The 26,555-nt window shown below is 55.8% G+C and overlaps 1 protein-coding gene across 4 annotated transcripts; it reads right to left on the reverse strand.

Moving 5' to 3' along the window:
• Positions 1 to 113: 113 nt before the first annotated feature.
• Sema3f (semaphorin 3F) lies at positions 114 to 26,247 on the reverse strand. Of its 4 annotated transcripts, none has more exons than XM_050139396.1 (19): positions 26,107 to 26,247; positions 22,163 to 22,322; positions 9,928 to 10,088; positions 9,761 to 9,823; positions 9,539 to 9,658; positions 8,693 to 8,785; positions 7,110 to 7,203; positions 5,994 to 6,113; positions 5,665 to 5,804; positions 5,445 to 5,559; positions 5,240 to 5,309; positions 4,953 to 5,097; positions 3,311 to 3,533; positions 2,603 to 2,691; positions 2,431 to 2,472; positions 2,091 to 2,248; positions 1,836 to 1,903; positions 1,448 to 1,581; positions 114 to 618 (listed from the first exon to the last, which is right to left on the reverse strand). In XM_050139396.1, exons 2-19 carry the CDS (start codon positions 22,272 to 22,274, stop codon positions 211 to 213), a joined length of 2,355 nt encoding a protein of 784 aa, XP_049995353.1. In that variant the 5' UTR covers positions 22,275 to 22,322; positions 26,107 to 26,247; the 3' UTR covers positions 114 to 210. The 4 variants fall into 4 exon arrangements, with proteins under 4 accessions (XP_049995353.1, XP_049995355.1, XP_049995357.1 ...); XM_050139398.1 differs by lacking the exon at positions 26,107 to 26,247 and adding an exon at positions 22,543 to 23,581; XM_050139400.1 differs by lacking the exon at positions 8,693 to 8,785.
• Positions 26,248 to 26,555: the final 308 nt, after the last annotated feature.

Genomic DNA, 26,555 nt, shown 5'->3' on the forward strand with positions numbered 1-26,555 from the left:
GCTCAGTCATGTGCCATTGCTGACCAACATGGGTCTAAGTTCTGAATAATGCTGCCACTAAGGCAGGCTATATACAACCCACCAATAAATACTGTCTTTGCAGGGGTAGGGTATGTATAGAATATAGATATTTTATATATATATATATATCTTTTATATTAAAAGGGATGAGGGGCTAGGCTGGTCCTATGTAGGCCTCCAGCAGTTGCCTCATGTGTCCGGAGGGTGATGGCGACGGTTCCGGGGCTTTTTCTGGTCCTGGGACTCAGGAGGTCTGGCTCCTGGAGCCTCCCTGGGGTTGGGGGGCACATGACGCCAGTAACCCTGGCAGTACTGATGGATGAGGCCCACTTCCGGCTGGGCAAGGAGCTGGGCCAGCTCCTGATAAGGAGGTGTGGGGAGGCCTGTGCCAGGAGGTGGAGGGACGCTCACAGCCAGTGGGGGGAAGAGGGCAGCATGAACGGCGTCCTGGCCCAGTACATGCAGCTGCACCCGAGTGACGATGTGCTTGAAGTTGTTCTCAGTGGCCGTGCAGGAGTAGAGGCCGCGGTCACCAAGCTGCAGGGCGCGAAGCAGCAGCCCCTGCTCTGTACGCAGGAAGCGGTCCTCTGCACGAATCTGCAGGGGTAGGGGTGGGGGCTCAGGGGCTGGGTCACCACTCCACGGCCCTAGCCAGCTTCCAGATGAGACCACCTTCCTGGCCATTCCAAGCAGAGACCCACGTGGTATTTCCACGTACTGCTTGTACATGGGAGGGATCTGAACAAGGAGCCCACACATATTCCCAGTTCAGGGGGTGGATGATAACCCTTGGGGTTAGGGGTTCTGAACAATGAATGAGAAAATTTTGGAGCACACACAGAATTTCCATTTAATGAGAATACCCAGTTGTGGCACCCACATACCATCTCCACATAAAGAGGGACACCGGTAAGGCTTTTCCAGAAAATATCCACAGAGTTTCCATATACTGGAGCTCACCCACGTGATGTTCCATACAAGGAGGATACCCCAACAGAGTACAGATATGGAATAGTTTGTTCTTTTGGTTTTTCAAGACGGGGTTTCTCTGTGTAGCCCTGGCTGTCCTGGAACTTGTTCTGTAGACCAGGCTGGCCTCGAGCTCAAAGATCCACCTGTCTCTACCTCTTGAGTGCTGAGATTAAAGGCGAGCGCCACCATGCCCAGCTCAGATATGGAATTTTTATTAAATGAAGCCAGCCTATGAACGGTTCCATATACTGAAGCCTATCCCACAGCTGCTTATGTAACTCATTTCACTCCAGTGATTTCGGTGTAAGGGTGGGCACTTAGAAGGGGCTCACAGAGTGAAGGCTGCCCCAGGCTGGCTGCCATGCTCTGTATCCCCCACACGGGCTCCCACTGCGAACAGGAACTCCCATACCCACAGTGCAGAATTTGCCCCTTGTGGGACATAGGAACTCACCTCACGGCGCCGGTCACTGGGATCTCGCTGGAACAACCACTTAACAGTGGCTTGGGGTGAGCGAGGCTGGCACTCAAGGAAAGCCGCGCTGCCGGCCACTCCATACTGCACAGACTCTATGGCATTCTTGTTTGCTGTGGATCAAGAGGGCCTTGAGTGGAAGCAGCATTGCTCCTAGGCAGTCAGTCTGTTCCGTAGGGAGAGGCAGGCATCAAGGGGCACCCACACACAAAGACAGGACAACATCACGGAGTATCTATCCACGTCCTGATCCCATGCCTAAGGTTCCCACCACCCAGGGAGTCATCTGCATCTTCACGGTGTGTGTGGGAGCGTCTGTGGGCATAGCTGAAAAGCACCCTACAGGAAGGGCAACATGCTCACTCACCATTGGAATTGAACCCACGGCACTGCCTGATGGGGTTCCCGTGGCGGACATCTTGCCGGCGACTCCGCCTGGATAAGGATAACTCCTGAAGGAGTATTCTTGGGAGGCTTGCTCCCAGGTTCCTGCACCCCAAGACTCTAGAGCAGGGCCCTGTACCCCAGGGCAGTTATGTCTTCCTATCCATGTTCCACTCTGTTCCCACCCCTCTGAGCTCCCAGAGCTGTGGATAACACCCAAGGTTTTGGTGGTCTATACCTCTTGGAGGATGCTGTGTAGCGGGAACAGGCCTGGCCATCCCAGGCACAGTAGGGATCGCGGGCGAGGCAACAGTCAGCACAGGCAGCTCCATATGCCTGGCAGCGGTGCAAGCTCAGGTGTGTGACACCCACAGCTGAGGCCACATAGAGTTGTTGCTGGGGGCGGAAGTGGGGCAGTGTCAGTTCCCTTCCCTCAGACAGTCCTAGGGTAGCCAGTCGGGCTGGACTCCTTCTCTCCCCGTTTCATGTTTCACTTTCCCCATCCTTGTGCCAAGGGCGTGACCCCACTGGGACGCAGGCTCCAACCTCACTCCCAGTCCACACTGCCAAAAACTCACCCTCTTGGAAGAGATGGTCATAGTCTTCACAGCTGCTGGTTCCTGGAAGAAAACAGGGGTCAATTTGGGACCCTGAGGAGCCCTCCCGGCCCTGACTTAGGTCTGAGGTTAGAGGCTGGGGGCCAGAGAGGGGCAAGGTGCTGTAGGCAGGACTGGGCGGTACTTCACCTACCTTGAAGACCTCCACTTCCTCCAGCATGAGCTCCTCCACCTCCTGGGTATCCTTGGGCAGCACGATGACCTTCTGCACTGTCCCGCGGTCTGGAACGGGCCGGGCAGGACCTCAGTGGGGCTGAGGATGCTGGGGAAGGGGCAAAGCCTCAGCCCCTTCCCCGCCAAAGCCCCATCTCCTCTAGGGCAGTGGAGTAGGGCTTCCATGCTGAGGTTCAGAGGCCTCCCTTGGATAAAGGGAGAACTGCGGGGGGGGGGGGGGGGGGGGGGGGGGGGGGGGGGGGGGGGGGGGGGGGGGGGGGGGGGGGGGGGGGGGGGGGGGATGCGGGGAGAGACTAGAACAGGACAAAGGGGGTCATTGCCAGGGTCTTCCCCCCCACACCCAGACTTTCATTTTGGGCCCTGCTGAGAACAGAAAATGGGCAACTGAGTTGGAAGCTGTCATAATTGTGACAAGTATAATTACGTGTGTGTGTGTGTATACATGCATGGGCAAGCAGTTAGAACCATGCATCCTAAGTTCTTTTCAAGTCATACAAGGGCCCCTAGGTGCCTGGTGTTCCTACTTTTCTGGCTATTCTGGTCAAGGAGAGAAGGTTCCCATAGATGAGTTTGAAGCAACCCCTAGCTGGGCAGAATATGGCCCCTGGATCAGTTCCTCCCATCCAGTGGGCCCAGTGTGGGAGGGTCTGAGAGCAGCAGTGGGTACCTGTGCCCAGGAAAAGCACCTCATAGCGCCCATCAGCTGCATCCACCTGGTCCACAGCGACGGTGGTGAGGCGGTACGGTGCACCTGTACGGACCACCAGGGGTCGCCGCTGCAGCGGGTATACAGCCTGGTACATGAGCGGATGGCTGCGCATGAAGTTGATGACTTCGTCAGGATAATCCTTAGTGGACTTCATGGATGGCGTAAAGGTTCCGCCAGGGCACTGCGGGCAGACAGCGAGCATCAGTCCTAGGCTGTCCAGGTGGGACACGCGGACCCATGAGCACAGAAGAAGCTTCCAGACTGACTCCACATCTACCTGTTTCCCTCTCTGGATCCTTTCCTGACTTCTCCCTCCCACCAGATCATGCGTCATGACCTTGTGGCAGCTTCTGGCTGAATTGACCACTCCCTTCCCGTGTCCTCATCCCTGTCCAGCTGTCTCCTTCCTCTCTGGCTGTCCCTCTGGCTTCACTGCTCTTTCCTGTGCAGCTGGGCTGCTGGCCTCAAGAAGATGACACACACTAGACCTACTCCAGCTTCATTCTGGTAGGAAGCCTTCCCAGACCCCTTCCGAGACCAGCTTCCTCAGGCCAGTCCTGATGAGCCCACAGACACACCTGCCACGCTCCCACACTCAGTCTCCTGGGGCACGCCTACCCAGGTCACACCCAGATAAAGTGGAATAGTTACCAACAACACAGAGCACACATGGCTTGATCCTGACTATTCCTCATCACTGTCCCTGCTGGCAGCCAGCCAGCCAGACTGACTTCTACCCCTCTAAACTTCACCTCTCATAAAGGTTCCTAGAGTACCCTCCAAGGGGCAGCCCACCACAGCAGGCCCCATCTGCCTCAGAACCCTGGGCAGCCACTTTCCTTACAGCCTAATACATGTTGTGTGAAAAGTATTTTTTTTTTTTTGAGACAGGGTCTCTCAGTCCTGGCTGTCCCAGAACTCACTCTGTAGACCAGGCTGGCTGTGAACTCACAGAGATCCACCTGTCTGCCTCCCAAGTGCTGGGATTAAAGGTGTGCGCTACCATGCCTGGCTGAGAATAGAAGTTTCTAAGTGTGCTGTGTCTCACTGCCTTGTTGACTGGGAGCTTCAGTAGAGTGGAGTCCATGTCTGCAGAGAGTGGGGAGGCCTCTTAAAAACAAAGCAGAAAAGCTAGGAAGAAGGCTCAGAAGATACGAGCACTGGCTGCTCTTTTAGAAGTCCAAGGTTAATTCCCAGCACCCACATTGAGGTTACAACCATCTGTAAGTTCAGGGGATCCGATGTCCTCTCCTGGCCTCTGTAAGAACCAGGCATGCATGTGGTGCAGACAGACATACATGCAGGCCAAGCACCCATACACATACAATAACAAAAACCAGAGGACACGCCTTCAATCTCAGCACTTGGGAGGTAGAAGCAGGCAGAACTTTGTGAGTTTGAGCCAAGCCTGATCCACTTAGTAAGTTCCAGGGCAGCCAGGGAAAAACAGTCTCAAGACAGGAAGGTTAAAAAAAAAAGCTGGGTGGTGATGGCACATGCCTTTAATCCTGGCATTCAGGAGGCAGAGGCAGGTAGTCTTCTGAGTTCTGAATTGGAGGCTAGCCTACTCTACACAAAGAGAAACACATGGGGCACTTACTGTGCCAGGCCGGGGATATGGCATCTTCCCTGAGAAGGGCATCCACTGGTAGTTGGGGCCCTCCTTGTGAGCAAAGGGCCCATTGAAGACCATACGGATGTCAGCCATGGAGTAGACGCACACTGCAGAGCCTCTGAACACAGAGCTGTGTACGAACAAGCAGGTTACTGCTATGAGCCCATGGCCCTCCCCAGCCCACATCTACTCAACAGCTCATAACCAGGCCAGGGTCCTCCACAAGCCATAACCCCCCAATCCTGCCACTGCATGGCCTGATCCAACCTCACCCTGAGGAGGTAAAGACAGCATAAATGACAGGGTTCCTGACATCCTGGGTCTGCTGGACAAACACATCCTCTGGAAAAAAAGGGAGACGGTACTGGGGACACTGCCTAAGGGAGGGGGTCCCCCTAGAGGGACCCTGACCACCACTGATCCATCCCCCATCACCCTCTACAGCTATAGGACCCCGCTAGCTTGTTGAGCACTCACGGAGTTCATCGAAGTGGGTCTCGATGCCATCGTCCCCTGGCACCGAGCAGACGAGTCGCGCCTTCAGGAATGTGCTCCACTTGTTGACGAGGCAGCAATGGCCGCCATCATCATTCTGGAGGTGTGGGCAGGGAGCCAGATTAGATCAACTCATTCACACCCCAGACTGGCTGGAGTAGGTCTGGGGAGGGAGAGGCAGCCGAGTTTTACAGACACTTACGAGGCAGATGCGCCCGATGCGGGCATATACAGCCGGGTTCTGTGGAGCCTCTGCGGAGCGCTCTCGGAAGAAGAAGTAGAGTTTGTCATCGTTCCGCTCCGCGCTGTCAGGGATGAGCTCAGCATGGATAAATGAAGGGTCTGTGGGCAGACAGGCGGGCAGGGGTCAGCAGCATGGGCACCCTGGCTATGTTTCTTTTTCTCCACTAGAATCCCCAACAGGAAACCAGCCCTGTCCCAGGCTCAAAACCCTCCCCCAGGCGTGCGTCTGTAGATCTCCTTGCACAGCACAGCCACACCTCCCACTAAGGGCTTGTGGGTGGTGCTCACCATTGAGCCACCGGGAGTTGTACTGATCGGTGCGCATGGCCGTCTGCTTTCCAAGTGTGCGAAAGATGGCTGCATCAGTGCCCATAAAATCGATGTACACTCCTGCATAGAGCTCCTCATCTGTAGGGGGTCAGACATTAGTCAGGGGACTGCTCAGACTCGGGGACTCCTAGGCAGAGGCATGCCCCCAGCCCCACGCTTTGAGCTGCCCAGGGCATGATCATATCTTTTGTTAAGTGTTTACAACTGGTTCTCGGAGGAGACCTGCCAGTGGCAATAGCCAATTTCTGGGATCCTCCTATCCCAGCTTGTCTCAAGCTGCTAACCTGTAGTCACCACAGAGCTGGGAGGACACGCCAGTGTTACCCTGTAAGACTCTACCACACAATCATAACAGGCCTAAAGAGCCTCAAAAGCCGTATTACAATGTGGCAATGTAGTAAAACAATTAGGAAGTAATAAATTTTGAGCATTTATTATATTTTGCTGCCATTACTTCTGTTTTAATACAATTGATTTGGTTGTGAGCCTTTATAATTTGATTTTCAATAACAGCCGTATTTAACAACTGGATCACAAAATTCCTGAAAATTCAGCTGCTGAGCTGGCTCCAGCACATCCTAGCTTCCTTCAGCTCCAGTCTCCAATAAATAGGACACTGCCTTAAAAAGAGCCCCCAACTCTCCCAAACATCTGCATAGTACAGAAACACGTCCTCCCCAGCTGTTCTGGGTGTTCTGTGTGAGCCCCTTCGGGTCTCCTCAACACATGGAACCCTTCATACGACTCTCAGTACAAACCCAGCTTATCTCTCCTCTAGGCAAGCCATGGCTCCCAGGGTTCCAGGCTTTGCCAAGACCCCACTTGGTATCTCGGGGGAAGATCTGGCCTCTTAGGGTCCCATCCAGAAGGCTGGGCGGAGACTTATACACCCAGCTCTGCCTCTCAGCTCACCCGGGAATCTGTGCTGTGCCCTCACCTCCTCCAGGTATGCTAATGGGACAGGATCATGTTCTCTGACAAGGTCAACTCAGGAGTGCTGGTAACCCCCACACCTTCTAGTGGCAAAGGCTACATACTGACACCACAGAACCAGGGTGGGGTGAAGGCACTCACTGATAAGGGCTGAGGCTGTGTCCAGCTTGGGGTCGTATGGACATTTGCCCTTCCCTGACTCCAGTCTCTCAGGCTCCAAGTAGAAGATGTAATCCTGCAGGGTAGAGAGGGGCTCAGCACATCCAGGCCAGTCCCACAGACAGGATAAATGTCATAAGGGGACACCCTGAGTCCATCTAGCCAGATCTCCTGGGGCAGGCCCATGGTATTTCCAAGGGAACTAATTTCTGATCTCATGCCTCAGGCAAGGACTAAGGATCAAGTCTCAGAGGTCCAGGTCTTGGGGACCACAGGGTGGGTTTATCTGGGCTAAAGTCCCTCCACGCCAACTAGCTCAGGAAGATGCTTGCTAAACCCCCTTGGGCTATAGAGGCCTGAACTTTGAGCTATATAGCTGCCTCTCCTGGGCCAAGGAGGTGCTGCAGACCTGAGTAGGAATAGGGGCATAGTTAGAATAAGAATAAGGCCTGGGGTCTTATTCTTCTAGCATGAGGTCCAAACAGGGAGCTCAAGGTTTGTCTCCAGGCTTTTTGCCGTACCTGTGGACCTCATGATGGACCCAAAGGTCCATGGTTTTCTGTCCCTCCACATCTCCCCAGAGAGCCAAGTTGGGGGAAGGGGGAGACAGCTGAGATCGTGTGGGATTCACAAAGCTAACAGCCATCTATCCCCACACCACCCACTTTGCCCTGGGAGATGCTAGGAAGGCCTGTGAAGTCTCTGGGACCAGGGAGAGCTCGCAGGCCTGGTGGGGAGGGCAGGGCAAAGGCAGGGCAAGGGAAGAGGAGAAATGCAGAGGAAGGTGGCAGCGAGTGGCAGGATGGTGATGGGAAGGTCAGTTACACTTCGCACACGTAACCTCCTGTACACACAGGGGCTGCACGCAGACCGGCAGGCAACACAACCGGCACATGTAACCCACCGCACACACACAGACTCTAGACAGCCTTAGCTCTTCAGCACTCCCCACCAGGAAGACAGACAGACAGACACACACAAGCACAAACATGTAATCTCATATGCACTCACATGCTGTCATTCACCGGCAGCCTCTGCCCCCCTGCCCGCCCCTGCCCAGCCCCAGCTTGCCTTACCCAGCCCAGACCCCCAGTCTTGACTAATGGACAGACAGACACACTGCCTCCTTTGAGAGCCCCCATATGTGAGTGTGCAGGATTCCTGTATCTGCTACGTGACCCACAGGAGGCATGGAAACAGACACATAGGAGTCATGTGCCAGACCCTCTGTGGATAAGAAGATGTGCCCAAGCACAGGCTGGCATGTGCTCATGTGTGTCTCCACACACATTCTCAGGACTGAGGCACAACTGTCCCCAGGACTCCTGTCTTCCCCACCTGGTGGCTTCAGGATTTCTTGCCTGCAGGGGTCCCACTGAGGCTGACAGGAGTCCAGCTGGAGCTGCTTTCAGAACCTGAGGGCACTGCAGGGGAAGGGATGGGAATGGGGTGGGGGCATGAGGGAGGAGGGAGATACTGGGGAAGCTGGCCTTGGGGCCAGGCCCAGGATAAACTGAGCTCAGAAGTCATTTGGCTTGGCAAAAGACTAGAAGGATGAGGCCCACCTGGCGTGGGGCTGTGGGCGTCGGGCGGTTGGCACCATCTGTGGCCCTGCTGCCTCGGCCTCTGACCACCTGCATCTGGGTCCACGGCGGGGCCTGAGAAGACGAGGAATAGAGAGTTAGAGCTGGGGATGGCAGGGGCTGGGGGAGCGGGCTTGGGCTGCCAGCCTCTCATACCACACAGGCCAGGAACACACATGAACACATGGGCCCCCAGAGAACGTATATGCATGTGTACACACACATACACACAGGCTTGGCACACGCCTGCACACGCATGTGCCCCTTATGTCCAGCCACTCTCACACAAGCCCTACGAGGTTACATCAACTCACATACATGCCCACATGGAAATGGAAAAGGGCAGAAGCAGGCAGGGTGGAGCAGAGCTGGGGAAAGGGCAGCTTCCCCAACCCCTGGGCCAAGGGGAGGAAGGCAGCTCTCCCCTCCCCAGGCCACAATGGTGGAAGTTGACCCAGGTTTCCAGCCTTCTGATACCAAAGACTCCACCAGGCCCTCTGACTTGGCGGTTGGTGAAGATCCACAGGCATAGCCAAGAGAATTACTGCCCCGTGTGGGGCAAATGCTTACTATGCGCCAGGCACAGTGCTAGCTGGAGAGCTCTAACTCACTGCCTCTTCCTCACACCGACCTGTTAGAAGGGAACTGTGAGCCCCATTTCCAGGTCAGGAAACTGAGGCTCAGAGAGCTGAACAACTTACTCACCCAAGGTCACTGGGCTTGGAAGTGATAAGAATGGGTGGGGCTCAAGCCCATCCTCCCATCAGGACCTTGGAGTGAAGCCACCAGAGGTGGACGGCAGAGAGCCAGGGCTGGAAGCTCACTCACCTGTGCACGACGGCCACGGTTCACATAGGTGCACATGGGGTTGTAGGCACCGGTCCCGCACACATACAGATGTGTTCGGTTCCAGGGCTGGATGAGCCTGACGAAATTCCCACACTCTCCCTGCGGCCAGACAGAAAGCCGTGTAGATGCTCAGATACCTGCCCAGTTCTGCCCCCTCTCCAAGGTCACGGCCTCACCCTCCGTGGACCCCAAGGCACTCACATTGCCATCCTTGCCTGACAGTATGCACTCCTCAATGCGCTGTGGCGAGGCTGCCCAGTGGATCTGCCAAAGATGGGGGTTAGAGGGTGCAGCCTGCTGGCCAGGCCCCTGACCCTGAGCTCCATGCCCTTCACCCTGCTCTGCCCCACTTCCAGGCCAGCCCTTACAATGAGGGGCTCTCGGTTGATGTCATGCAGGTCCAGGGACAGCACGTAGTCCTTGCTGCCCACGTACATGCGGTCATGGTCCTCGTCCTTGAGCAAGATTCTGTAGTCTGTAGTGTTGAGCAGGAAGTTGAAGAAGTGGGCGGTACCCGTGGCCTTAAGTTCTGTGGATGAAGAGCAGGACGCCAATTAGGGCCTTTAAGAGACACTCTCCCTCTGACAGAGAGGCTTTGGGGCCACAGTTGTCCTAAACCTCCACTTCCTCTCCCAGCACCTACTTAGCTCCCCCCCCCCAGTTGCTGACAGGCATGGAGGAGAAAGTGGGACATGTGGGCAGGCCGGAGAAGGGGCCACACCCAAAGCTAAACCCTTGATTCACAGGCAGCCCAAGCTAATCCCAATGAAAGGGTCATGGGTGCAAGCCAAGGTGTGTGATGGCATCAAAGAGTCTGCTCAGGTGGGGGGGTAGATGTTTCCTCTCAGGGTGGGGGCCTGAAAGGGTTAATGAGCAGGTGGAAGTGGGGGTGGGGTAAGAACACACTACAGATGCTGGCACAGAGCCTGGGTACCCTGCCCTCACCCTAGCTGACCACCAGGCAGAGGACACAGCTGGCACACCTCAAGGTCTCCATGTGCCCTGAAACAGGCTAGCCAGACACTAAAAAGCCCTGAAGGAGCAGTAACACCCTACAGATCTTCAGTCCACCAGACCCCACAAGGCTGCGAATGAGACTCTCAGCCTACTCCGAATGAGCCAGGAGGTGTCAGCGTGAGAAAGGGGGCTCCCCCAGCAATGCTATATATAGGAGCCCCATGCCAGGGGCCGAGGGCAGGGTCCAGTTGGGCCTTCTGTTTTCCCTTCTGCTTGTTTGCAGCAGCCCTGACTCCTATTCTCAGGACACTAAGGCAAAGCCTTTCCTGGGAAGAATGACAGGTAGCTCAGCCAACATCAGGCCAACAATGCTCACAGGACTCCAGGAAGTCTGTGAACCTGTCTTTGGGGGAGCTGAAAGGTTCACTTGGTAAGCCTGTCCCCTGTTCAACTCCAGCTATTTTTAGCTCAGGAGAGGTGAAAATTATGATTGAGGGTCATGGATATCCACCAGAAAGGGGCGTAGGTGGCAACATACAGAACACATACATGCACACACATGAAGCAGGTATGCAAATGTGTCCTGCAACAGATGAGAGACTACTGGAGCATATATGCCCAATCCCTGATCCCACAGCTGGCACCCAATTTCACAGGTGGGGCAACTGAGTGGGAGACCAGAACCAGGCACCTGGAGAGAGAACAGCTGAGATCTGAAGCCCAGGACACAGCCGGAAGGTGGCACCAGCAGGTGGCTGTCCTTGATTGGCCTGGCTCTGATTCCAGCTGGTCTGTAGAGACCCTAGGATAGACCAGCAAGCTGGTCAGGGCACATGAAGGGGCTGGGCTGGGCTATGGAGGAAGGAGATCTGACCGTCGGCCTTGAGCCTGTGTCCGGTTCAGGTTCTTACTGTTTAGAACTGCAGGGCAAAGAGAAGCCTTGCCCTGCTCAGACCTGATTATGTAGCAACAAGGGAGTATAGGTGATGACCTTGGCCAGCCCCTGGGACAGAGGGACGCAGGGACGCCGAAAGATCAAAGGGCCGATCCCTGCCTGGCTATGGCTCACCCGCCTGTCCGGCGGCGCCTCTGAAGTCCTGGGCAGGGCAGCCTGGGCACCTGTCCTGCACCTGTTGTTGGGTCACTCGGAGTCTCCTGCCTGGCCACCCAGTCACAGTGACAACAGGAAAGTAAACATTCCCCCACCCCCAGGGCTGCAAAGTGGCCAGAGAGGAAGTGGGGCTGCCAGTGGAGCCCCCCCAAGGCTGGGACAGCCTGCCAGGGGTTATTTATACCCTGGCTGGGGGCATGGCCTTGGTTGTGCCCTTACTCATCCTGCTACACCAGGGGGCACATCAGGGGCAATGGAAGACAGGAGGGCAGAAGATCAAGTGAACACCTTCTAATAGCACCTAGGTCAGCAGTGGGAGGTTCGGAGAGCTATCCTCCAGGCACTCAAGCAGACATAATCCCAAAGCCTCATGCTTCCACATCCCTATTCACTTTTGGCCTCCTAACCTAGACCCTACCCTATGCTGACTACCAGGGACCAAGATCCAAGTCCAAACCAGCATTCTGCTCCCAGGGCCCCACCTCCCTGTGAGAAAGACAAGAAAGGCATCACTGGGCAGACGAGGAAAGAAGTTCTAGAAAGGAAACAGAAGGCTCTCTCTGATGTATGTTGATACACCACCGCTATCTCCTCCAGTCTGCCCCAGGTGGAGGGTGCCTCTCAGGCACCTTGGAGCTTTGTGCTTACATCCAGTTTATCAGTGAGGACGGACATGAGGGTAGAGGAAAGGGAAGTGACAGGCAAACTGCATGAAGATTGATGTCTGAAGGTTGGGGGGCTATGGAAACCAGTCCTGGTGATGAGAGACTGCCTGCCAGGAGATGGAGAGCCGGAAGGTGACTCGTCTTCCATCATCAATAGACGTGATTCAGGACCCTAGGGACTCCTCTCAATGGCTTTAGGACATGGCGTCAATGACGGGTATTATAGGACACTCTGGTGTCACAGGACATGATGCTTTAGTCACTGTGGAAATGGTGAGGAGGCGGGGAGTCCCCAGGAGACAATGCAGGTTGGAGAAGAGAACAGAGGGAGGTCAGGGATCCTTGGCTCTGGCTCTATTTCCAGTATGGCCCTTATTGACACACCCCCTATCCCCCCTCTGTTGAAATACCCTTGGCTCTGAGCTTCGTTTTCCAGTCTAGAACGTTTCATGAGCGTCCTAAATTTCACACTCAAGGTGGCCTGGATGAAGCCTGAGAGCTGTTATGCTTCTTGCCTCCTCAACACAACCTTGAAGGATATCTGTCTCAAGGGGGACCAGAGAATGGGCTAGGGTTCCCAGATCTTTTCCTGAGGAAGCAGGCTTCCTTCCAGATGTCACCATGTCTCCCACTCACATCTCTGCTACCCCATTTCCTAGAGCTGGGGAGACGGGCAAAGAGGGCCACAGGGACGGAAGAGGCTTCCTGTTGACTCAGCCCCAACCTCCGTAACACCAGCATGTTCCCCCAGCCCCATCCACAGAAGCACAGCTAAATCTCAATTCATCAGAGCCAGCGCACATAAGAGAAAAGCGGAGACAGGTAGTTCCCCAGGGTCTAGAGAGAATCATGTGTAGGGCTCTAGCCTTGCTAACTCAAGACGCAGGTGCTAATGCCACTCATGCTGGATGTCAGGAGAAAACACAAGTAAGCCCCACGACGATCCCACATCCTAGGCTGCTTCCTGACCTACCCTATCTAACCCGTGTACCACGGGGCAACCTGACCTACCCTACCAAACCCATGTACCACGGAACAACCTGACCTACCCTACCAAACCCATGTACCACGGGGCAACCTGATCTATCCTACTTAACCCATGTACCACGGGGCAACCTGATCTATCCTGCCTACCTTGTGTACCACGGGCAATCTAACCTACCCTACCTACCCCATGTACCATGGGGCAATCTGACCTACCCTACCTAAACTGTATACCACAGGACAAAGGATCTGGGGTTTTTATCTTCTCCCTAAGAAGCCTGGTTCAGAGCAGGAAGGGACGTTCAAGCAGGTACCCTTGGCTGACACCTGCAGTATGAGCAGATCCTACTAGGTCCAATACTCTGTAAGGGACTTGGGCCCACAGGGTCCGGGGGCCTGAGGCTATCAGTGAGTGTGGTGCTGATGCTGACCCGGCCAAGTCATATCTTCAGACAGTCTTAACCTCTGCTCAGTGCATGACAGTAAGACTCCAGTCAGAGTGAGTTCTGAGCTTGTCAGGGGAGGGTGGTGGCCTGGGTGCTGTTTCCTGGGAAGAGCCCCACCCCCCCGGCTCTCACCCAAGCTGGGCACAGGTTGGGTGGGGTAGCATCCGGGAAGGATTTTCCCGTCATGGGAAGGAAGAGCCTTTTCTGGCATCAGACACCTCATTTCCGCAGCCGTTCCCAGCTTCCAGACCTCTCCCTGTGGCTGTTAAGACACTAGCCTGCCCCAGAATGGCCTGGCCAAGGTCCAGGGGCAGGAACAATCTCAGTGCCTTTGGGCTTGATCCTAGGCTCTCTGCGAGGTTGATGCCTTACTCTAAAGAAGCCAGTAGGCGTGTCCACAGCCCTCCCCAGAGACCCCAAGTGGGCGGGCCACACACCCTGCTGCGGACCTGCCACCAGATAGGCAGGGGCTGCTGCAAAAAGAAGAGTCTCATAGTAGAGGTGGGTGCCGCCCCCTTGGTTACAGATCCACAGAACAATAGGCTCTGACTGACAGCGTGACCTTCCCCCAAAGGGCTGGGGACGAGGGAGTGATAGACGGGTCCCTGTAGCCCAGTTCTGACCTCTGACCTCCTGTGAGTGTGAGTTAGTGGCAGCCCTAATCCCTGAGCTGAAGAGAAATGGGATTGGGTGTGAAGGGGCTGCCAATCTAGATCTTTGTTAGTGCATCATCCACCAGGAAGACAGGCCTCGTGACCTGAGGAGGGAAACTGAGGCAAACCAGATAGATCTATATCTTATATATTTAAAATACATAGAGAGATATAAAGCAGTGACAATGACGCTAAGTGGTAGAGCCCAGGAAATCCCCATTCAGCATTCCCATGGGCTCTAGGGAAGGGTCACCCTTAGCATCTTCCACCCCTCCAAAGCTATGAGGGGCCCCAGAGGAAGGCCCAGGGGCTGGCCTGGCCCCCTGGCTCCCAGCCTAATCCTCTTTTAATGAGCGGCCAGCCGGAAGGCCTCAGCCCCTGGCCACAGCTCTTCAACCCTGGGAGCCCCAGCCAGACTGAGCTGGGGGCAGGGCATCCCGAAAGTCTTAGCATGTTCCACCCACTAGCTCAGGGCACTTACCCCACTCATACCATACCCAAAGCCAAGACTTCAGCCACGGATCAGGTCAACTCTGGACCCTATCAACAACATTAGTACTTGCCATTGCTGCCATGGCCCCCCCCTTGGGCACTAATATATAATAACATGTAATATACACAGTCAAACTCGAGTTTCACTTACAAGGGGGCTGCCACTGCTGATCACCTTTTCACTAAGAAACCCTAGAAGTCAGAATGAGGATTTGGCCTTGGTGATGAGCTGCATCTCCTTGGGGAATAGACCACCATAAACCACTATGTCCCCGGCCCCTTCCTGACCAGGCATTATAAAAGCCAGAAGCCTCCCTAGGATTCACAGGCCCGGCACCCACCACCAAGCAGGTGAGCCAGGTCGATGCCAACAAAACCAATTACAGCCGCTCTCACCCAATTAGCAACTAATTATGGCCTCATAGTCCGTTCAACATAATTAACATGTAAATGACTCCGCGTGTTTATATTCAATAACCACTCTGATTGAATTTAATTTAAATGTCTGAACTGGGAACCCAGTTACCGTATTTCACCTACAGTTGCCACTTCCAGGAAACCTACTCCAGGGGAGGAGAGGAGTGAGTGTTCCTGGTCCAAGTCCTAAATCCTTGTACTTCTATCCCAGAGGAGTAGGGAGGTAGAAAGGTAGGAAGAAACCCTGATGGGACCCTCCAGATGGGAAATCCTCTAGAACAAGGGGCCCGCTTCTTAAGGGCTACTGTAAACATCCCAGCTGCTCAGTAAACACCAAGCTCAAGTAAGAGCCACCCAGATGGACTAAAGCTCCGCCACTCCTTCCTTCCCATCTCGGGCTGGGGCCGGGGGCCGGGGGCCGGGGGCCGGGGGCCGGGGGCCGGGGGCCAGCAGGCCCAGGCCTGCTATTCCCACGGCCGTTCTGCCCCACTGCCCACCTGCTCCGCCCAGGAGAGGGCAGACAAGGAACTAGGAGCCAGCTCATTCTAAAGCCAGGAAGAGCCCAAGGGAAAGAGCAGCGGGGTCATGACACTCCAATCAAGCACACACAAGCCCAGAACCGCAGGGTCCACACCTTGTCCTAGGGATGTCCGATCACTTCTGACCCTCTGTCCCAGCAAAGGAGGGCTCTCCAGACTCGATGCCTTCCCTCAATTCCACCTACCCATGGCCCCATGGTGTCTGGGCCGTTGGACAGAAGGTCAGGAGGTCCTACAAGTACCACGCACAGCTGCCGTATGAAAACACACATGGGCATCTGCCAGGTAGGACCCAGCACAGTTCAGAGACTCCCTATATAGGGGAGGGGGGAAAAGGTGACCAGTGTAGGCCAACTAAGGCCAGGCAATCCCAGAATCCCAGAATGTTCAGCAAGCAATGTGAAAGGAACGAAAGGGCCAGCCGGAGGGGAACGGCGATCCACTTCTCAGGTAGAAAGAGTGAATCAGTCTTCAGAGGTCTCCAGCTCCAAAGGCCTAGGGACTCACCCCTCCTCCCACATTCCAGACCTGGCCCGGAAACCCCTCACTCCTTCCTCCATCACAGCCTCCTCCTCCACCCCCACGACTGCAAAAGACAACAAACTCTCCATGGCTCATTTACTGCTATAAATCACCCGGACAGACAGGCCAGGATGGGACGACAGGCTGTGGGTGTCAAGACCCTCCCCCTGCCCGAGGCCCAGCCATCATCTCTGCTGTCCTCCTCAGACTCAGAGTCCCTGCGGGCCCTTCCCACCACGCTTACAGGATGCCCCAGACAGTTGTAGCCCCTACCCCTTCACATTCTTATAGGGAAACCGAGGTTGTAGTGGTGCTGGGTCAGGAAAGGGTTAAAAATCACAGCCTCTCTGTTGCAGCCCCCTGGAGTACCACCTACCTCTGATGCTGCAGAAGCCCAGATTCCAAGCTGCTACTCTGCCTATTGCATATGATCCCTAGGACCCAGGCCCATAGAGGGTAATGAGGGCATCTGCACCAAGTCCCTTGTGGGAAGAAATAAGGCACTTGACTAGCTATGGAGACTTCAGAGGAAAGATCAGGTCAAAGTCAAGACAAGGTAGTATTTAGGAGAAGTGGAAGGTGGGGGTGGAGGAAGAAGAAGGGACCTGCTAGAGCCAAGACTAGAGCTAGACTCCCAGCATTCCTGGTCCTGGGAAAAGCTTGATGCTTTGTGTCTGTCCCTGCCATGTAGAGCCAGCCCTAGACAGCCGATGCTTGCAGACAGATGGGTGAGTATGCCAGGAGGCCTAGCTGAGCCCAGACCAGAAGCCACTGCCCAGCTCTGCTCTTTGCTATGTCAGGACCATGGGTCAGGGTCTGGAACCCAGAAGGCCCTCTCTCTCTGGGGCTTGAGCAGCCTGGGTGGGAGTTGCAGGCCTGCCAAGCTCAGGCACCCACGTGAGCGGGCTTTGGATTCAGGCTGTATGTAGCCTTCTGGCATCCAAGTCTCTGGCAAAGGCCCTCTTGCTATTTCTAAGAAAAATGTAGTCGGAATCCTCTCTGCTTCTCCATGGGCTCCCTTGAGGCAGGGCTCACATTTCCAGGATAGCTCTGATCCGGGCCAGGCCACCCCAAAACAGGCTGCAAAGTCAGAACAGAACCCACAGGAGGGGTCACTGCAGATGCCCAGGTGCTCAAGTCGGGCTCTGGGAGCCAGTTTCAGTGGGAGGCTGGTACCTACTTCCCACCGAAGTATTTCTACCACTGAAATTTTCCCACCACCTATATTTAGGACTCGGCCACGAGGAAACAGCTAAAGGCCGCAGGGTGCTGGGTGGTTTGAACCCTGACTCTGCCCCTCCTCTTTCTTTACCATTCTTTCCTCTGTTTCCAAGGCTGCCTCACCATGAAACCTGCCTGCCTTCTACCAGCCCATGGTAGAAGTCTCTCCCTCCTGATCCCTCCCCAGCAGGTCCTTTCCAAGAACCATCTCCTTAACCAAAGGTCAGAATTCTGGAAGGGCGAGGAGACCTCGGGGCACCCCCCATCAATCCTTGCCCGTAAGCCACCGTCCCAGTCACTAAGATATTCTTCTCTGCTGGGGACAGTGACCGTATCCACATAATTCATCCTCCCAACACCACAATGAAGTCAGAACTATTCCTGGCCCCATTTTCCAGAAGGCAGTGGGAACAGAGGCAAGTTCGCTGTTCCAGGTCTATTGATAATCATGATGTAATCAAGGCAGCCCTCGGGATGCTCCTTCCAGGATGGGTCTGGCAGTACAGGCGAATAATCCCAGCCTCCCCAGAGGCTGAGTCGGGAGGATCTCAAATTCAAGGCCTGCCAGGCCTACAGCTAATGCTGTTTTCAACAGGTTACCGCCATTCCCACTTAACAAAGGGGGAAACCAGGGCTCAGGGAGTCTAAGCCATTTCATAGAAGTCACACAGTCACCAAGGATAGGACTGGGGTTTGATGGCAACAGTGTGACATTCCAACTGAAGGAGGCACTGGGGGTCCCTAGTAGTCAAGGCCCTGAAGCTACCTTCTGAGGTATCGCTTCTGGAGAAGGAGAAGGGACGTGCACATACACACAGGTGTGTAGGCAGCCAAGAACCTTCTTTGGGGTTCGCTGCCTCCCAAGCCACAGGGTAAAAGATGCCTTTGGGGCCCCGAGTGAGATTTGTATCTTGGCAGTTTCTCTTTAAATTCTTTACGATTACGAAGCCGTGAGGGCTGCCAGGGAACATGATTTACTCCTCGAGCATGCACCAGCTCCCCACTCAGTGCCAAGGGAAGCCGGAGCCAGCAGGGCGGGGTGGGCGACATGCCAGAGCCTGAGACAAGGCCCGGGCTTCCGAAAGGCCCAGCCAGTGCGCCCCATCCAAAGCTTGGGGTGAGACTGGGTTAAAGGCCGAGGCTCCTGACCTGAGTGAGTTGGGCCTTCTACAATCACAGAGATCCAGTCTCCATCTCCTCCAGAGCCAACTGTCATCCTGGCTCATCCTGGAATGCCTACCCCTCCCTAGGGTAAGAGCTCAAACCCACTGTAGCTGTCAAAGTCACCTGACCCCTGCCTAGCTCCCTGATGCCACCACTGGCCTCAGTTCCTGTACCTCTTCCTCCTTCTTACTTCTTGGCAATTACAAGTTCCTCATAGAGTTTGGGGACTCAGGGAACCCCTAGGGGCCAGAGTGATACTCCGGCTCTCCAGCCCCGCCCTTACCCCTCAGTGAAGCCTGGGCCAAGGCTCTGTCAAGGCACCGCACCGAGAGGTAGAAGGCAGGGACCAGCCCACAGAGTGCTCAGCCTTGCTGAGGGGCCAGGTGCGCCTGGGGTCAGAGCCAACCCGGGCTCTCACTTCAGCAAAGGCGTCCACTCTCACCTCCATTATTGGCAGCTTCTTCCGGGCTCTCCATCCACACAAGGACCATTTGCTCCCTCTCCTCATTCCTACACCTCAGTTTCCCCAGTAGCCCAGCTGCCTCACGTCACCACGAGATCCAATCCGATCCGTCACCACGAGATCAGTCTCTCCCACCAAACAAAATTCTCAGTCCCAAATCCTTGCCAAAGCCAGCCAGACAGCAGTGGCATGTTGGGGTGGGGGTTGGCTTCCTGGGGAAAAGTAAACATTCCCCACAGAGAACAAAGGACCTGGCAGGGCCTGGCACCTCCCTACTGCTGTTAGGATTTAGGGTGGCCCAGGGTAGGGGAAGGAAAAGTTTTTCCACCCAAACTTGGCTTGGGATTCTGGGCAAAGGGGACTCCAGGCCCCATCAGGGGAAGGAGGAAGGGTTTACTGTCTAGGATCCCCAGCAGGCATCCAGAAGCAGGAAGAAAAGACACATCTGGTGCCCCTGGAAGGTGGTGGTCCCACCTGCCTCCTCTGTGCTAAGAGATGGACACAGAAATCTTCCAGTCTGAATGAACGCAGGGCCCCTTTGCTCTCATGCCCCGCTGGCTCTAGACCTGGGGTGCCTAGGCAGATGGGTGGGCTGCAAGCTGGAAGCTGGTCTAATTCCTGCCTTTGTTCTTTTATCTTCTCTGGGCAGTGTAGCCCCTCACACCAGCACCTCTGCCCAGGAGAGTCTAGCTGAATCCAGTGAAGTGGCAAGCTCTGCTACAAACACCCAAAGCGCGTCAAGACAGGCATTTTCAGCCAGGTGGTGGTGGCAGCCGCTGCGGCGCACGCCTTTAATCCCAGCACTCAGGAGGCAGAAGCAGACAGATCTCTGTAGTTCAAGGCCAGCCTGGTCTACAAGAGCTAGTTTCAGGGCAAGGCTCCAAACAGAGAAATTCTGTCTTGAAAAACCAAAAAAAAAGAAAAAAAGAAAAAGAAAAAAGGCCAGCATCTTCTCCCGCCTTGGCTTCCAGCTGCTGTGTCCCTCCAAGGAGGAAGGAGAAATAGACTCACAAAGTCCACGTTACCAACAGTGCTTCTGAGAGCAACTCTCTATGAACCCCGTATGTGCACCCTGGACGGGAAGACACCCACCCCACTCCTCTCCAGTCTTAAACTGGCTGTGAGACCCCAGTCCCTGCTCTCCTCACTGAGCCACTAGCAGCAGAGGGGTCACACAGGGCCTGGGTCCCTCAGTGGGGCCACCTAGCAAGTGTTTTTCAGTTAGTCTCCTTATGGGCACTTCATCTTGTTTACCGCAGAGTTCCCAGGGCTCAGCAAAGTGGAGCACACAGTAGGTGCTCGAGCACCCGCTAAACTGAGCTTACATCCAGGCACAATACTAGGACCTGAGGTCAGGTGAGAACGGGTGGGGTGGGGTGTCATTTTGGCTAATGAACCTGCCTGGGCAAAAGTTCAAAGTCCCAGGATGGGGTAGTCCCAAGCATCCTCCAACCCTACCCAGGCCGCACAGGCACAGCAAACAACACCGTAGGCTGGCTGCCAGGAAGCTGGGCTTTTAGTCACTGTGGGTGTCGGCTTCAGAGCTAATTGAGAGGGAATCGACCCAACTCGATGTGGGCGCCAGCAAGCCCAGGATACCAGGGTTCTATTTCTGGCCTTGTCTCTGCCTCCTGGCCTGACCTTGGCCCTGCCCTTGCCTGAGCCTCAGTTTCTTCCTCTGGAAAACAGGAGCAAAGCTTTTTCCCCTTTGCCCCTGAGGTTCGACAAGGTTTAAAAGGAGCACCCAGGAGACTGTCCTATGTCTTCTTGCTTTCTGGCATGAATTTTAATAAAAATAATACCAAAAGTGGTAGACCCAGGGGTCCTCAGGTATGGAGTTCAAGCCCCCTCCTGTCTGTTGTTGGGGGAGGAAACACTCCAGTGGCCCCAGGCAGGGAGGTGAGGCGGGGACTGGCCCCATCAAGATTTATTAATCTACTCCCAGAAATTCCACCAGGGAAAGGTAGAAGTATCAGCCGAATAAATATCTCACCTTCCCAAGCCTGGGAAAGGAAGCCCTTTAGGAACTAGAACCCTTTAACTCTTGTCTGCCCATCAGGACTGGGACCATAAACCAGCTCACTTCCCACTTCCCACTCCCCCATCCCTCCTCCAGGTGTGGGTGGGAGGAGGCCAGGGGAACTGCCAGGGAGCCATGGTGATGAGCTAGGGGCTGGGTTTCAGCCAAGCCTGAGGAAGGAAAGGTCAGTTCAGCCTTTCACCCAATATGGCTGCTGGGAAATCTGGCCAGCCAGGGTTGAACTGGCCCCACCCAGGGCAGGAGGCTGGCCAGCGCTGCTTCTAGCCAGAGGGTGGCCAAGACAGAATTCAGCAGGAACAGCACAGCCTGTGTACCCCAGAGCCTACAGTGTGCACACACACGCGCGCGCGCGCGCGCGCGCGCGCACACACACACACACACACTATCCCCTGAGGGATAGCAAACACGTTATTGTGTGTTCATCTGCCGGGTGGGCTGGGTGCAAGGTGACAGAAGTAGACCCAGCCCCCCACTAAAGTCTAGTGACTTCCCAAAGTATTCACTTCAGCAACAGCCGATGCCTTCCCCGAGCTCACCAAGCGCTCTATTTCCCCACAATCCTCCCCACACAACACAGCCAACAGTGCCCTTCCCTCGCGGACCCTGGAACACATGCCTGGGTAGCCACACACCCAATAGAACTGTGTGTCTGCCCCTCCAGCTGGGAGAGGCTCTGGTCTACCTCACGATCTGACCCTCAGTCCTAGGAGCTGACAACAGCATCTCCTCACCTATGAGAGTCAGAGCTCAGAGAACCCAAGTAACGTCTCCTCTCTGTCATCCTCCGGGTTCCATCTTTCCGAATAGATCCTGCTCTCTCCATCCTTCCCCAAGTGACCGCAGAGTTTGCCCTGTGCCCTGATCTCAATCCTGTCCTCAGCAGTGAAAGCCAGTGCTGTAAGGAAGGAGGAGCAAAGCAGTCTCTGACCTTTGAATGACAGACGGACACGAGGTGTAGCGGGAACCTGGTCCTGGATGGGGGCGGCAGGCCAGGCCCCGGTCAGCAGGGAAGCCCACAGGATGAGGCCAGTGCGGAGCATCGTGGAGGGGCCTAGGGCCCAGGGCCCAGGCTCCAATTCTCTGGACACCTGGGAAGAGAACAAGTTAGGAAAATGTATGAGCCATTTCTCTTAGAACTTATAACGATCCTCTTGTGCTCGGATTACAGGCGAACAGCACCCTGCCTACCTTCCCTTGTTCAACTCAACCTCTGACCAAATTACCTCAGTTTCCCTCCTTCAACAGAGAGTGACGGTATCTCTATACTCACAACTCTAGGCTCAGGACAAAGCTCATACGTTTTCCTACCTTCCTTTGTCTAGCGGCAGATCACCAAAGAGCCTGAAGTCCAAGCGGTAGTGGAGTAGCTGGGAGCACCAGAACTGAGGGGAGTACCTGGAGACGCAGCCTTACCCCCTCCTGTCCCTCAGTTACATGCTGGAACACATGCAGATGTTAGAAACCCCTCTGTGGTTCACGGCAGGTTCCCACACTGTGCCCACAACCTGCAGAGAGGCCCTCTCTTCTACTCCTAGGTCTGCTTGAGCCAATGCACTCCTCCCAGGGCAGGAAAATCTGGACCTAATATTAGTGGAGGGGAATCATGGGAGAACGGGGAGCAAGAATGAGACACGCCGATGGCCCAAAGCAGAGGAGATGACACCAGCCAAAAAAGAAAAGTCAGAGAATAGCAGGACTCACATTTACTAAAGAGCAGAAAACAGGAAGCACCCAAGTTAGACAGGCAGAAGGACTTCCTCCATGAAGAAGTACCAGCTCAGGAATCAAAAAGGGTGCTAGGATGGCCAGTGGACCTGTGATAAACTGTGCACCAGCTACACTGCTCCTTCAAAGTCACCCACATCTCTGGCAGGTCCAAATTTTAATACTGTGTTTTTCAAATATTGTCTCCCCAGGCAGGCTGGCTGTTGGATAAACGCAGCTCAGCACAGTTGTTGAAACATATTGCTCCTCCCGATACAAATCCTTGCCAACTCCCACCCCCAACCCTGGAGCACTGGGGGTGGGGGCATTAAGAATAACAGCCTCATCCCCCCAGATCTGCCCTGTCTATCCCTTTTCCCATGGGAAGCAATATGAAACCCATTTTCAGGCCACCAGGGTGTGTATGTGTTGGGATAGGGCTGGGACACGGTGGCCTGTTACTCCCCCAGCCAGGACTGTGCAGGGCTCCACTATGGACTTCTGGACTCCAATGCCCTCCTCAGACCCAGCCCCCAGCCCTGGAGCCCTGCCTCTCTTGCCAAGGCAAACCACTTGGTGGTTCCTCAGACAGGAAGTGCAGCTCCAGTGGTGCTCGCTGAGTGCCTGGCACACCTCTCCTTCCTCCAAGATCTCCCTATCCCAGATGCTCTCTCCTAGGGAGGCTGGCTGACTGGGGGGGCGGGAGGGGAAGAACCAGCCCCAGCCCCCTCCCCCAGTCTGCTGGGGGCACAAAGCTAGTGCTGACAGAATTCAAGGCAGGCTCTGTCTGGCAGGGAGGCCGGGGAGCAAAGGGCTGTGCAGCCTCCACCACCCTAAGGGTGAATTTGGAGGCCCCCATGAGCAACCCTGCATATCCACACATCCACGCCTGCGTGCCCACGCACGTCTTTACAAGCAGGAGTTTGCTCAAGAACTTGACCTGCTAGTGGGGTGGGGCTCAAGGAAGCTAGGAGGGCAAGATGCTGAGTCCCTGAGAGCTTTGATCAGGGGGTTCATGTCAACCCCCCCATGACCTCCTTTTTCCAGTATCCATTTTCACAGTGACAAGGTCAGGGTCACCAAAGCTAGTGTTGGGCTCACTGAAGGTGTTCAGAAAAGTAGGGGATCTTCCCATGAGGCTCCTACAGGGACCTCCCACAATTTTCTGGCCCTTGAAAGAGGTAAATGGGGGGGGGGGTGATGAGAGTCTCTTGGGACTTCAAGACCAAATTCAGGGTCCCTCTTTGGCAGCCTAGCGGTGAGGACAGAGGAAAGAGAAGGATGAAGAAGGACAGAGGAAAGGGGGAGGGGGCTCCTACAGTCCCTTTCCTTCAGGCAGCCCTCAGCTTCTTTCCATTCAGCCTTAGCCCCCTCAAAACCCCCATGTCAGAATCAGCTCAGGTAGATGGACAGGGGAGAAACTGCCACCGCCACCTGGGAGCCCACCAGGAGGAAAAACCAAAAGGAGGGGAAGAAAGCTGGCGGGAGGGAACAAGGGAGGGAGGCAGCAGGCGGGAGGAGGAGAGAGGGAGGAGAGAGGGAGGGACGGAGGAGAGACGCCTGAACAAAGAAACGAGGAGCTGGGGCTGGCAAGGGGTGCAGGGAAGGGGCGGACAGAGGAAGGGGTCCAGAGGCACCTGGGGGCGGGACAGGGGGCCAGGTGGTCAAATTGTTCAGTCTGATCCAGACCTCCCAAGCTTACAGTGTGTGTGTATATGTGTGTGTGGGGGGAGCCGGGGGAGCCCGTCTCAGCAAAGGGAGGTTGGCTCCTCTAGCTAACAACTGCCTCCACCGAAGAGAGGCAAGAACAGGACCACGGGGGACCGCAGGGAGAAAATTACTAACAGCACCCCATCAGCTCCTCAGCTATTCCCCCCACACCCCAAGACTCCTTCCTGGATCCTTAGCTTTCCCCCTCCCCCAACACCTCATGGGTCGGGAAGCAGACCTGCTGGGCCTGAAACCCCCTTTTGTGGCCAGGGTTTCCCAGTCAAGGTCACCTGGTCCAGGCTCCATCCCTACCCCCCCACCAAGGTATGCAGAGTAGCGGTGGTTGAGGCCCGGCTTCTGGCCTTCTCGCCAACCCCCACCTTCCTACTTCCGGGCCCTGGCTCCTTTGGAACTAAGGGGGAACAGTGGGGGTGGCTATGCCTGCATCCTTGCCTAGTCCACGGGTCTATCTAGGCACACCCCCTGAGCAGCCGGAGAAGGCCCTGTTCCATCCCACCACCCCTAGGCAGTCCCCCCCCCCCCCCCCCCCCCCGTCTGTAACTAGGGTAGCGGATACTGGAGAAACCGAGCGAATTCACGGGAACAGGAGTCCTTCCACCTTGCCCTGCTCCAGGGTGGACATGAAGGTGGTTTCAGCTTTCGATTCCCCAGATGTTAATGGACGGGTGGCAAAAGGCACCTATTTCAAGAATAAGGACTTAGTGGTTCAGCTGGGCCCCTAGCCCTAGTTCCAAAGGCCTCTTCATCTAGACACTTTCCTTGCCTCACCTGCCCTAGGCAACCCCCTCACCCCCGTTGTCCCTTGCCCACTTCACCGCTAGGGCCCGTGGTTCAAACTGGGGCTTGACTGCAGGCTCTTCCAACTTACCAACACCTCACATACAGGGAAACCCCTAAATCCAAGCAGGACCAAGATGCAGTTGGGGGCCAGAGGGTCGGCAAAGGGCTGGAAGAAAAGCCTTTGGAGGCAGATCTCTTGCCCTGCTGTTCCGGGTGACCCTCCACGTGGGGGCTTCCCATTTAGACCTTCCCTTGAGGCCGACCTGTCTTCAGACTAGGGCCATTGAGGCAGTGCATGCGCACCGACTGGGAAAGAGTGCTACTGCAGGCGTCAGCGGAAGACTAAAACAGAAGGATCCGAACTCCCACTCCGCGAGGGTGAGGGTACCCACCCAAAACCTTGCGGGGGTGGAAAAAGTTAATTCTTCACACCGGTGACCCGGCAGGCCACATCACCCAGTCACACATCTTTACACCGCCCGGAAGCCGCGGGGTCCCCGCCGCCGGGACAGGTATGAAGCACATCCTCGTCCTGTCGCCTGGTGCCCGCGGACAGTGCGCCACGGCTCGCCAGACCCCGCGCACTGTACACTTCTAAGGAGTTGCAGTGCCGCGGGTCCCAGTGGGGTTGAGGGGTCGCGTTCCCTCTGTACTCACCTCGTCCACGGCGGCGGGGCCTGGGCGCCCGGACAGTGGCAGCCGCCGCAGCAGCGGAGAGGTTCGCGTCGGGCCGGTCCGCTCTATCGGCCCCCCGGGGCCACGGCCCTGTCCGCGCCCTCTTGCCTCTGAGCCTGAAGCCGGGATCCACACCGCGACCGCGGCTTCACTGGTTCCACTGGCTTCGTGCACGTCAACAGCCGAGGCCCCGGGCCCCAGCCCGGGCCATGGAAAGGCTCAGGGGCGCTCGGGGCCGCCTCCCCCGGGGCGGGCTGCGGGCGCCCCCTGGCCTGCGCGCCGAGGGCGCATTCCCCGGTGCGGGGCGCGGGCGGCGGCGCGCGTTAGGCTAAGGAGCCCTGCGCTGGGCTCGGCCGGATGGCGCTGCGCTCGTCTGGCTGCCTGACTGAAGCCCGGAGACCGCGCGGGGCTGCACGAGTCCTCGAGGCGTG

Source organism: Alexandromys fortis, unplaced genomic scaffold (genome assembly GCF_014885135.2).
Source record: "Alexandromys fortis isolate MF-2015 unplaced genomic scaffold, M_Fortis_MF-2015_v1.1 scaffold_36, whole genome shotgun sequence".
Lineage (NCBI taxonomy): Eukaryota > Metazoa > Chordata > Mammalia > Rodentia > Cricetidae > Alexandromys > Alexandromys fortis.

Excerpts from the sequence above, each read along its gene's own strand:
- Sema3f (XM_050139396.1), bottom strand. The coding sequence starts at position 22,274 with ATGCTCCGCACTGGCCTCATCCTGTGGGCTTCCCTGCTGACCGGGGCC. Across the intron at positions 10,089-22,162 it reads TGTCCGTCTGTCATTCAAAG|AACTTAAGGCCACGGGTACC; the intron begins GTCAGAGACTGC and ends CTTCATCCACAG. Across the intron at positions 1,582-1,835 it reads CCGTGGGTTCAATTCCAATG|CAAACAAGAATGCCATAGAG; the intron begins GTGAGTGAGCAT and ends CTTGATCCACAG.